The sequence below is a fragment of the Euprymna scolopes genome, chromosome 36 (genome assembly GCF_053919585.1).
Source record: "Euprymna scolopes isolate OS-2025 chromosome 36, ASM5391958v1, whole genome shotgun sequence".
Taxonomy (NCBI): Eukaryota; Metazoa; Mollusca; class Cephalopoda; order Sepiida; family Sepiolidae; genus Euprymna; species Euprymna scolopes.
In genome coordinates this window covers 35,181,868-35,194,896 of record NC_136517.1, presented here as the reverse complement: position 1 = coordinate 35,194,896, position 13,029 = coordinate 35,181,868, and the positions used below count along the sequence as shown (strand labels likewise).

Sequence of the window (13,029 nt, the reverse complement as noted above, 5' to 3'; positions counted from 1 at the left end):
AATAACCCCCCCCCCCCGCCAAAAAAAAAAAAGAAGATCAACAGAGGAAGCATAAGATTTAACAGATTTACTTAACAACTTACAGATTAAAAGGTAATCTGGAATCTGTTAGACACGTTATGATTAAAATATGGGATCAAGTAAAGAATAGATACCCTGTAGCAGACGACGCCGCCTGGCGGTTACCGGCGCACATTTCAACTAACACCGGTGATTCGACCTTGACATTGACACACAAGCACATGGCGTCGGTTGTTTGTAAACACGTCAAATAGCAAACATGCTCGAATATTCGCCGGCAATTTTTTTTTTTTTTTAATATATTTACAAAACTTTTGAAGATTTAAAAGAAAAAAATATATATTTATAAAACATTTTTTTTTTAGTAAGTAACAAAACGAACGTATTTAAATAAAAGATATTTAAATAAATGGGTGTCTTTCTGTTTCGAATTTTTGCGACGAAGATTGATTTTTATGTACCGTGTTTTTTTTTTCGTTTTTTTTTGTGTGCGTTTTTAAGACAATTCAATATTTATTTAATTATTCTTTAAAGCATTAACTTCAGCGACAATTAATATATTTTTAAAATAATATTTTTAAATATTAAATTTTGATGAATATTCGCGAGCAAGGTATCTTGATCCAAAATATGTGATGGTTAAGAATTTATGTTTATTTCTTAATCATGGTGAACGAGCCTTATTCAAGGGCGATAACTCACCCATGTTCAATCCAAGGGAAATAACTTTATTTTATTTCTAGTTCTGAATTTGAAATTTATTTTATATTTTTAGGTGCATCTAATAATTTGTATTTGTATTAGATATAGGTGTAACACTTTCCACATATACTTACATAATACACAAGTATATATGAAAAAGAATGTGACTTGTGTTGTTTATTTATAGGGCATTTTGGAAGAGCTACTTTTAATTTAATCAAATTTATTTAATAAACAATCGATCAGTAATAAAAAGCAACCTGTACATTATATAGAAACGATAAATCTATATGAGAAGTCTCAGATGTTGCAGGATGACATCATAATAGACATGGTGTTGCCTAGGGTGATAGCTAGGGTGATATGCATGAAGATCGAAGCAGTTTCTCCTACAAGTTATCATCCGTTGAAGGTTTCATATAAAACTTGAAGTATTAGAACCAAGAACCCTGACGTTTATACCAAAAGTCAGCTATAAGTTATCTCCCTTGATTAGAACTCTTCACTAATGTCACTCAAATATAAAAATAAGACTTCATCATAGACATCGTTTAATTCAGATATGTCAACATAGCTTACATCTTTGCTTCAGCAACAGAGTCAAAGCCATTTTTGAAATGTGTTCCTCTTCCCATCTGTTACTGTTCACTGCAGTGCGTTGCTAGTCCTTCTCTTTGAGAAGGGGGTTGATTCATTGATAATCGTCTAAGTCGCCCCTACTGGGGAATGCCAACAGTTGCTTAGGTATTTTTTCTCCCCGATTTTGTGTTAAATTTCAAATATCAAAACTTTACTGCGCAACTATTGATTCTGTTAAGAATGTAACGTAAACGTTTGCATCATTCCTTTCCTCTTTTTTTTTCATCTTCATGCCAATTAATAATTGTTTTATTTTTCTTCTGTGTGGATAACTGTTTTCTTTTTTTTTTTTTTTTCATACTAGTAGAAATTTATTGCAGTAAACAATTGGATAATAGTAATATATATATATATATATATATGTATATATATATATATATATATATATATATATAAAAGCAGATAACATGTGAAAACAAGAAATCTACACGTGAAGTTGCAGAATTATAATAAATATGACGTTTTTCTAGGGGAGGGGGCTCGTTTCCACAGGTGTTTACCCTCTATCCAGTGTCTCATATAAAATGTCTTTTTCTCATCCCTACTCTCTATTTCTCACAGAAGAAGCGTTGCTAGTCTCTCTGTTCTATCACCATTTTCTATAACAGGTGCTCGACTGAGCTTCAATCTATGGTCTCTCTCTCTGTAAAACACTCATGAGAAAAATTCGTCTAACTGCAACCACTGTCAATAATTTCTCTTTCTCTGTGCCTAAAACTAAAATATACTATGGTGCTGCTTTCCAGCTGACTATAATATGATCGTTTTCAAGTCCAATGCAAACAAGTTCTTGTTGAGCCATCCTCTTAAATAATGAAATTCTAAAACACTTGATAGTTTGCGAAAATGAAATGGATTAGGGCTAGTGAGTTTTTTTTTTTTTTTTTTTCTATTTTTTGGCTTTTAGTTTTTTAGGTGCTGGGATTAACAGTAGATTCTGCAATTCTTGATGGTGTGATAGTCGTAGCAAGTTGTCTCATATGAGAGGCTTTTTGGCTCGCAAAACAAGATGCCTTGCTATCGGGTTGGTGACCGTCACCGATGTCTAGCATTAACTGGCTCAAGAATTGACCTAAACTTGGTAAAGTTTGTATGTAGTTTGCGGCAGTGATTCCCCCCCCCCCCCCGGTACCAAAATCAACAGAATCTAGACCTTTCTTGTGATGACCTTTTCCATGTAGATTGCGGTGTTTTGCTGGTCCTGTCCAGTTCTAGGGGGTCCACCCTCCCAAGCTTTGCTTTATCTCTTTGAGAAGGGGTTAGTTTATTGCTGATCGCCTGAGGCGCCTCTACTGGGGAATGTTGTCAAAACTGTTTAGGCATCTCTTGCAAGGTGAGAGTGCTCCTCTTCGGGCATGCTGACTTTTCAATACCAATGATCATTGAATGAATGAAAACTAATCACCAATTGAATGCCTGTTGTTAAAATATTTATTTTTCAGATAGAATATTATTGTCGGAGTTTAATGAATAGTCTTGCTGCATCATATGAACATTAATTGGATATAATTATAAAACTCTGTGAACCTTGCTTGCTTGTATCTTCAACGATCGAGCGATCCTATGTTTTAAAAAAGGATGACAGTGAAATTATGTTTATCTACACACGTAAAGTCGTGGCTCAGAGACTAAAGATTCTTGCTGATGCCACCCAAGTCATATATATACTTTTTTAGTTTTGATCTCACTACTATTACTATTCGGTTCAATATGATGATAAACACACAATCTGCATGAATTAAAATATCATATTTAAGCGTATCTTATGACCAGGCAATGCTGGGTGGCCTGCTAGTTGAATATAATTGTTTAAAGTATGTTTAAATTTAAACGGTCACGTGAAAATCTAGACCCCCCCCTCCCTCACATGAACAGACAAACTTCTACGATCTGTTATGTTATTTCAATACCACTTTCCGACCCTTGTGTCACATTTCTCCCTGTTGTAGAGAAATAAGTACCTTCTTGCTTTGAGCCACTAAAATTTCTATCCTCTTGGTGCTCTTTTCTGTGGATTGGATTAAATCTTGTTATTGAAAAGAAAAAAAAAAAAAAAAACAATAACAAAAAGGAAGATAATACAAAACAAAAATTTAAAAAAAGGCAAGTTCTTTCACACAAATAAACAACGTTTTCTCCTAAAAAAGAGAGAGAGAGAGAAAAAAAAAAAAACAAAAACAAAAAAAAAAACACGAAGCTGATAACAACGTTTGTGTATATATGATATAGGATTTCTAAAAATAACTCTGAATAATATTTATTTGAGGAATCACTATTTACATCGAATTAGGTATGTTTATGTATTTCTATGTATAGAATTCACTCCTAAATTATTTAACTAATCAATTTGGGAACGCAGCTGTAAAAGATAAGAATAGATAATGTGGGTTATATTTGATTGATATTTATATTTGTTAAAACAGGCTAAAGAGGACAAAAATCAGGTACTTTTGATTTTTTTTTTTTTTTTTTTTTGTGAAATTTTAACAATTAGACATGAATTAACGAATATTGTTCAAATTTCAACGAATGGAATTGAAGCGCTAGTGCCATAGCGCCTGTAAAAAAATACCTGGGCAGCCCCGACAGCATTCCTCACTAGGGCTGCCTAAGGCGATTAGCAATAAACTAGCCCCTTTTCAAAGGGAGAAGGTAAAGCCTGGGAGGTTAGACCACCTAGAACTGCACAAGACTTACAACATGTTGTAGTGAGCAGGGGAAAAAGCCATTTCAACTGTTGGCCTTGGTGCCAATGGAAAAAAAAAAAATTCTTGGCAGGTGTCATATAAAAGGTATTTGCTTGGTTGCACGTCTCTGAAAAGTTTTCCAGGTGGTCCAAGTTCTGAGAAAGATAGTGCCTCTTCTAGACTGATTGAGTAAAATCTTTTTTTTTTTTTTTATGGAAATCGCTAGAGACAAGACAAGAAGCCATTTGATGTAAGGAGCTAACAAAAACGAAACCTGATTAATGCAAAGACAGAAGATGCCTATTGACCATAATCATGAAAAGACCAAGGTTGTAGGTAGAAGGAAAACAGTGAGCAGGAAGAGAGTTCCACAAGGTTGTATTCCTTGGAAAGAAGCTACTGGAATTGGAAGCTGCATAACAATGAGGTATTAAAACAGACTTGATGGAGACCACTAGACCAACAAGTCAAACGAGCTGGAACAAAGGAAGCAAGGAATAAATCAGTCAATTCTAAAGAACACATGCCATAATAGTATTTGTAGAAAAGACTGAGACTAGTAACGTCACGTCTGTGAGAGAGAGAGAGAGGTTGCAGTGAAGAAGAAAGTGTGGACCAATCAGATTAGATACATTTCTGCAATTTATAAAGAACCTTCAAATGGGACACACATTCACTATCCCAAATATGACAACAGTACTCCATACATGGTCTGATAATAGATTTGTAGAGATAAAGAATAGCCTCGGGTGTGAGAAAGTGTTTGAAGCGAAAGACAGAACCGATTTTACGAGAAGCAGAAAGAGCAATGGATTTTTTTTTTTTTTAATGTTGACTTTTTTCCCCTCACTTTCCTTCTTTTTCTCTCGGTTTGCATCTCAAATAAAATGTCATTGTCTATTTGCATGGCTTTTTTTTCTTTTTTTTTTTTTTTTGCATGAACCTGCAAATACTGTTGCTGCTACTGCTGCACACATTTGATGCATGTTGCACCGTTTCCATTTGTCATGCATCATTTACCTTTTTCAAATTATATTTTCATGTTTTTAACGTGGATTTTTTTTTTTTTTTTTTGTGATTTTCAATATACAGGTTTAAAAACAAAAAATTGTCAGATCCATAGAAGGAAACTTTTTTTTTTTTTTTTTTAAATTCTATAAATAGCTAGCAGTTCTGTCCGGCTTTGCTCGGGCCCTATGTACTGTCCATAACTTTATTTGCCTATATATATATATATTAAAAAGTGTGAATATGTACTGTAATGCCTTTCTATATAATAGGCTTCCTTAACTACCATAGAGAAAAGTTGGTAGAGACCACAGACGTCAATTTTTTTTAACTTTGACCCCAATTTTGACCCTTTAGCATTTATTGTTTTGGGCTCAAATAGAATTATAAAGTTAGATCCCTGTCCAAGTAATCTATATCTAAAATTTCAAGTATTTAGACCCAAAATTGGCGGAGGAGTTTGGTAGAGTTCTCAAAGGTCAAATCGTTGAACTTTGACCCCTTAACAGCAAAATATCTGGCCGAAACCCAATTAAAAAGATTTTCCCAAATCTCAGTACCCCTTATGCCAAATTTCGAGTCTGTAGACTGAAAATTGACAGTTATTTGGTAGGAAAATGTACACAGACAGACATTTTCACCTTTATTGCGTTATTATGTATGATTAAAAAAAAACCCCAAAAAAAACAAAGTAAAAGGTGTTGGATTTTTTAAACAGCCATTTTATTCTCTAGGTACTTAATTTAAATTTTATTTGTCATCACCAGCCAATGTATGGTCGGCACAGATCACAACAAACGACCCAGTACTGTCTGTTATGACCCAGTACTGTGTTCTATTTGCGGATTAGTACTAATCCTCAGACGTTGTGTACATTCATCTGACAATGTAATAAACAAGATATCGTAAAAAATTGAATTTAACTTGAAAATTCTATCTAAAAAAAATAAGCACGGTCTGCAAACATCTTGTTACATGTTTTAGCAATTCTGAGCATGGACAAAAAAAAAATGATTCCAAATGTAATGGGAGCTGTGCTGGTTTCTGACTTTGTAGAAATGTCCATGTGCGTTCGACACAAGGAGATTAGAAAGGTGCTCAGGGTTGTTATTGGTGAGATGGTGGATAATTTTGTTGGTGTTTGACAAGTCAGTTTCTCGATGTCAGAGCTTGAATGAATACAAGTCTAGAGAAACAATATGTGAATCCTGTTCAGTATTCCATCTTGTATTGATGAAACGATCAGCAAAGTATCCCCCATGTAACATTGAATAGCAATAAAACTGTAGGACATATTTCATGACTGAAAATTTGGTGAATAAGTCATGCATAAACTGAATCTTATTCGTATCAAATATGGTTGGATTGCAGACACTATTCATATTATTCGGATGCTTGGACTACTGTTCTCAATTTGGGTGTTATTTTCACAATGTTTCGGTCGATGTAACCTCCGATCTTCTTCAAGGGTATCTTGTCGAACTTGGGGAATCTGTATGGAATTTAGAATGGAACCGTTTATTTAATCTATGAGGTAACATGCTCTCATTTTGTCAGCCATGATCGAGTAGAAATCTTAAACTGCAATTGTATTTTGAGTGTCACCTGCACTGAGGATTGAACCTTCAACCTCCAGAAGAGTAACTTTATAACTGATTTTTACAAATTACTTCATCCACTATACCTCGAATCCTCATCTAAAAGATGTCAGAAAAGTAGAAGTTATTGTGAATTGTATTAATGATTTCATGGGTGGATTTGAATAGATTCTGTCTATATTTTTCATAGACATTTAGACGTTTTTATTACTTTTTTTTTTCAACTCTGCAGCAGTCATGGTAACAACACAGCAGTCTGAGACAATTTGAAAAAAAAAAAACAACTGACCATATGCTTATGTATAATCAGATTAAATACGGTCCTGGATATGACCTTAAACTATATCCGATAGTGAGGTGCCAACTTGTGGGCTTTGGGGAGTGTGTGTAGCCACCCTTTAATTGCCATTGCTCCCAGATCCACTCTGACCCGGAGTGGTAGTACCTGTTAGGGTCCCAACTATGGGTTAAATATAAAAAAAAAATATCTATTAAAAAGTTTTTCTTCAAAATCACTGAATTCGGCATTAAATAACCCGAAAAGGGTTGATATGCCGTAAGACAAAAACAACCAAACTAATTAAATACATGTTACGTTTTGGATTGTGAGTTTGATGAACTTATGTGTATCAGCAAACACATCGATATTTTATTCAAGATGATTGTTGACCTGAAAAATGGGTTCACCTGTCCTTTTTTTTTTTTTTTTTTTTTTTTTTTTTGTCCTGAGTAACTAGCAACTCTCCTCATCACTTGAGTCTGGTGAGGGGAACCTATTCAGTCATTGATAATCTGAATATACTGTATGTTGGACTGGATTATATATAGTGCCACTAACGCTCATTGAATGACTTGATATATGAAATAACTCAAAAAAGTGTCGATATGTAAGGAAAGAAGGTAAAAAAAAATAGACTTGTTTTTAGCAGCTTCCCTTATTTTGTCCTTTAGCTATCACATTTCATAAGCAATGTTTTAAAGTATTGCTATTTTCTGCAGTTAGAATCGATCCATATAACATTTATCATTGGTTAGTTCTAGTTTTCTTTGATATTGAAATGATATTTTTTAAATTAAAAAAAAAAAATTTTTTTTTTACTCTTACATCAAGTGACTTCATGCCTTGTCTGGAGTAATTTCCATTAAACAAAAAAAGAATGGAAGAGCATTCATTGTGCGTGGCCATGTTTTTTTAAAAAAATTTTTTAATTTTTTATTTTTATTAGAAGAATTTGATCATGCACACATACAAAAAAAAAAATAAATAAAAATGTCGATTCTTTGAGTTCCATCTTTTATTTATTTTTTTCAAACTTTCTCTTTTCCTTTTTAGCAAATCAAAGCAGCTGAACGATATTTAAAACGACTTGAATTCCATTTGTCAAAAGTAAGTGTGTCTTGTTTATCTCTCGGGGGGGGGGGGGGAAGAAAAGATAATTATTGTTGTTATAGAATCATGTTGCCCTATCCAAGTCTTTTTACTTTTATTTTAGTTACCTGCAAAAAAAGTTATCTGGGCCATGAATAATAATAACTAGTGGGACCTGTGGAAATTCCACAGAGGCTTGTCAATATGTAATATATTGATGTTGGAATTCTTTTGATGTTCAGTGTAAATGGAGATGCTCTGATATTATTGTAGCTCTTTTGTTAAAACTGCAAAAGCAGCACAAACGCTCGGCAAAGCCCGGTCGAAAAACACACAGAAATATGATATTTTAATTCTTGTAGATTTTGTATATATTATTATAAAGTTTGTTTTATCGATTTTTATATATTACTAGCATCGGTGCCTGGCGTTGCCCGGGTGTTTGAAGGTATGTTGAGCAAAAAAAAAAACAAACAAACAAAAAAAAACGGTCGATTTTTTTAACTTTGACCCCTATTATGACCTCTTAACATTTGTTTTGGGTTCAAATAAAGTTAAGTTAGATCCATGTCCAAGGAACCTATATCTAAAATTTCAAGTGCTTGGACCCAAAATTGTCGGAGGAGTTTGGTAGAGTTCTCAAAGGTCAAATCGTTGAACTTTGATCCCTTAACAGCCAAATTTCTGGCCGAAAACAGATCACATAGATTTTCCCAAATCTTAGTACCCTGTATATCAAATTTCGAATCTGTAGACTAAAAATTGACAGAGTTATTGCGTAGGGAAATGTACACACACACACACAGGCACATAGACATGTTCATTTTTATAGATATATAGATAAATTTGCGATTTCAAATATAAAAAAAATATATCCATATGACTGGACTGGAGCTTGAATTGAAACCGAAATAAAAACTTATGAAAAAAAAAAATGTGTGTGTGTGTGTATGTATGTATATATATATATATATATATATATATATATATATATATATATATATATAACTTGAGTTCCTTCAGCTATAATCGAAACCGAAATCAAAGCTTATGAAGAATTCGTGATAAAATTATTTATATTAAAGAAATCGAAAACAGAAACAACACACATGCTATCGTATTAATATATAGATTATAATAATAATAAATTTTTGCATACGCTAAAAAAAAAAAAAAAAATCAACCGGTATCATGTATAGGTTTGACAATGTTAATTTTGAAGTTTTTCATGCATGACTCAAGATAGTTGATGGTGCCTGAGTCATATATTTTTTTAACTTTTGAAATAATGACTTAGATATTGGATAGAATATAATAATCACTAGAGAATTGGTGGCGGCAGCAGCAGCAGCAGCATTATTATTATTATTATTATTATTATTATTATTATTATAATAATAATTATAATAATTATAATAATAATGAGAATAATGAGAATAATAATAATAATGAAAATAAAAATTGAAATCAAAGGAATGCCTGGAAACAATAATGAAAACAGCTGAAATATTAAGGAAACCCCTTGAATGTGGAAACCAACACACAGAAGCAACAAGCATGGACCTGATAAACTGCTGCAGAGACAAAACATGAATCGCTACATGGAACCAAGAACATTGAAGCCGCATATCTATAGGTTCTCTAACCCCACCCCCATCCCTATGACCACATCACTGCCCCCCCCCCCCCCTCCAATAAAAAGAAAAAATTAAGACTAAACAGTCAAGGAGGAAGAAAAGACCAAGGAGAGAGCAATTACCAGATCTCCGCTGGATAAGTGCAAAGAGAACTGGTACTTTGGGAAGGCTTATTACCACTCAAATTTCAGTGAAGACCAATAGCCACTGCCAACGAGAAATCAATGGCAAGTAGCTGTTGTGATAATGCCAATTTATTTGCAAATACTATTGAAAGAGGTGGAGAGTATTGGAAATCTGGGAAGACTTGTAACTCAGCTTTCAGGGAACACCACAGGCTGTTTTCAAGGAGAGATCTTTGATGACCTTTGTAACAGCTCCTTGTGAGGCAATAATATAAAATCTGCATAAATAAAATATATTTAAGTGTATGCTACAATCAGGCAATGCCAGGTGGCTTACTAGAGTGTGTGTGTGTATATATATATATTTGTTACAATACAATATTTACTTGGCCTTCGGGCCAAGATCTGTTCCGGCAAATGCTGCAAGCTATGACTAGCAAAGACAAGATGTGGGGGCAACCCCACATGTCTGACCTTTAACCAGCTCCCATTTCCCACCTTTCGGGAGCTGGTCCCCTTTTTCCCTTCCCCCTCCCTTCACTCCTCACATTAAAAATTGGCCTTGTGCCTAATTTGCTCGGTGGGGGAGCAAATAAATACCATCTGTTCCGGCAGATACTGCAAGCAAAGACCATTATAAGACCTTGGTCAATGTAGGGGAAACCCTTCATACCAATTGTCACTATCCAGCTCCCCTAGTCCCCGGGGAGTTGGCCCCCATTTCCCCTTCACTCCTCACATTAAAAATCGGCCTTGTGCCTAATTTGCTCGGTGGGGGAGGAAATAAATACCATCTGTTCTTCAGATGCTGCACTTCTATTTCTTGTTCTCTTTCGGTGGAGGAGAAATCCTTCACGACTGAGACAATTTTTATTTTTGTACCTTTTCTCCACGTTAAAAAACGACCCTGGTGTCTAACTCTGTCCTGTGGGGAGGCATAGTAAATAAGTACAATCAGGCAATGCCAGGTGGCTTACTAGAGTGTGTGTGTGTATATATATATATATATATATATATATATATATATATATATATACCATTATAATTTTATTCTTTATTTTTCAGATCGATGAATTACAAGACTGTTACATTGTCAACCAACAGTTACGAGAAGGTAAGTTTAAAAAATAAAAAAAGTAACCTGAGTAGTTCCAGATTACCTTGCTGCATTGAGTGAACAAAATAAATGCTGAAATTTATTTTTTGTTACAGGTGCTCGCAACATGGCTAGAGCCTATGCAAACACACCCGGCTATAAGAAAGGTTCCCTGACCAGTGTAAAATATGGTTTCAAAGAATGCTCTCAGGTAAGCATTTCATATCTCGTCTTTGTTCATAGATCACATCACTAGAACTGGCTATGTTGGTCAGTAACACTTAACAATGTGGCAAAAAGACACAACTCTTCAATTAGTGCAAACAAAATATATTGAACAGAAAAGCTACTATTCACTCACTCCTGGACAGCTAGGCTTCAGCCTCTCTCTCTCATCGACAAGGTCCTGGATATGAACCTTAAACTATATCCTGTGGTGAGGCCCCAGCTTGCGGGCTTTGGGGAGTGTGGAGCCATCCTTTAATTGCCATTGCTCCCAGGTCCACTCTGACACGGAGTGGTAGTGCCTGTTAGAGTCCCAACTATGGGTTAAATAGAAACCGACTTGAAAACAACAAATATATTCTATTAAAAAATTTTTCTTCAAAATCTTTGGATTCGGCATTAAATAACCCGAAAAGAGTTGATATGCCGTAAAACAAAAACAACCAACCAACCCATCGACGAAATGTTGCATCTCTCTGCCTGTTTTACAAGTATTTTAATGGTGGCTGCTTCGCGCTACTAGCCCTTGTACCCCCTCGATGTAAATACTCCCAACCAACCTGACAAGCAGCAAAATCCCACCCCTATACAGTAGAGATCCCCAGATGCCAGAAAGCCTTCTACTCTAATAGTTTCTTCCCCGGAACTACTAGACTTTGGAATTCCCTTCCAGGTTACTGCTTCCCCGACTGTACTGACTTGCAGAAGTTAAAGTGTTGTTGCTCAACTCCCTACATCGGCTTCTTACAATTATGTCCCAAATAGTAACCCCCTACATCAAATTGGCACTGAGCCTTGTCTGGGATTAAAATGCATTAAAAAAAATATTTTTAAAATAGCAAATATAACAAATAAAGAATGTTGTTATACGTCAGTCAGACTGCTATGTATGCATAACTTGTGTGCTGAGACACATATTCTCCCAGTCTTCATAATAAGTGAAAGTTCGTTATTATCTGTAGGGTGGACACACCGCAACAACCATGACCTTTTGCATTTAACTTTCAGCTTGAAAGTCAGAGATTGGTTAAATAGTTGCTGATTTTTTTTTTTTTTTTACACAAAGTTCTGAACAAGTATGCTAAATTTAGAACTCATTTTTTTAACTTAAAAAAAAATATATATATTTTTGTCTTCATCAATCCCATCTATATTCTATTTAAAAGTTATGGTGCTTGGAGAATTTGTTTGTACACAAATAAAAACATTGTGATAAGTTGACACAAAAACGGTAATAGGGGGAGTGCACATTACTAAGATGGTAGTTTTTATGATATCAACATCTGAATTTGATTCTCGGGTAAGTCTAAAGGATTTTTTTAAAAACTAGATATGTGTTTTATAACTGTAAAGCAATTAACATATTAACAGATTACATAAATATTTTTTCAAAACTAAACGACCATTTTTTTTTAATCGGTAAAAAATGTAGACATAAAGAGCATTTCACATTAATTTAAAGCAACTTATGTTTATTCACAAATTTCTAATATTTTTGCCATTAAAAACAATGTATGTAGATGGCTGTTGACATCTCTCTGCTAGAACTGCAAAAAATCTAATGTCGTCATTCCCCACCGACTAGGATATACATGTGACTAGGGACCACTTATGAAGTTGATTTTTCCATGGAACTCCCTCCTCGGTTCAACTCACCTATGTTGAATGCTGCCGGCATATATATATATAGTCATCCACATAGAGTATTGTTTTGTTGTATCACAACTCCTCAGTGTGGCTAGACAAGTACCTTTCCCCAGCCATGGATCGAACCTACAACCTTTAAGCTGACAGTCGGTAGCTCTACCCACAAGGCTACGATTCGGTGTCCGCAAATGTCCCTCATCAACTGTCTATTAAAGAAGCACTTGCCCATCACTTCAGTGCTCAAAATGCTAGTTTGTTTACAAACAGTGAGCTTC

At 34.5% G+C, this 13,029-nt stretch overlaps 1 protein-coding gene across 4 annotated transcripts in view; it reads left to right on the top strand.

The window, feature by feature from the left end:
- LOC145260408 (rho family-interacting cell polarization regulator 2-like) overlaps window positions 1-13,029 on the top strand; it is a 589,420-nt gene that overhangs the window by 526,197 nt on the left and 50,194 nt on the right. For all 4 annotated transcript variants that reach the window (XM_080118387.1, XM_080118386.1, XM_080118384.1 and 1 more), the window contains 3 exons: window positions 7,989-8,042; window positions 10,852-10,900; window positions 10,999-11,093. In XM_080118387.1, the coding sequence (XP_079974513.1) occupies window positions 7,989-8,042; window positions 10,852-10,900; window positions 10,999-11,093 (198 nt within the window). The remainder of the gene's footprint in view (window positions 1-7,988; window positions 8,043-10,851; window positions 10,901-10,998; window positions 11,094-13,029) is intronic.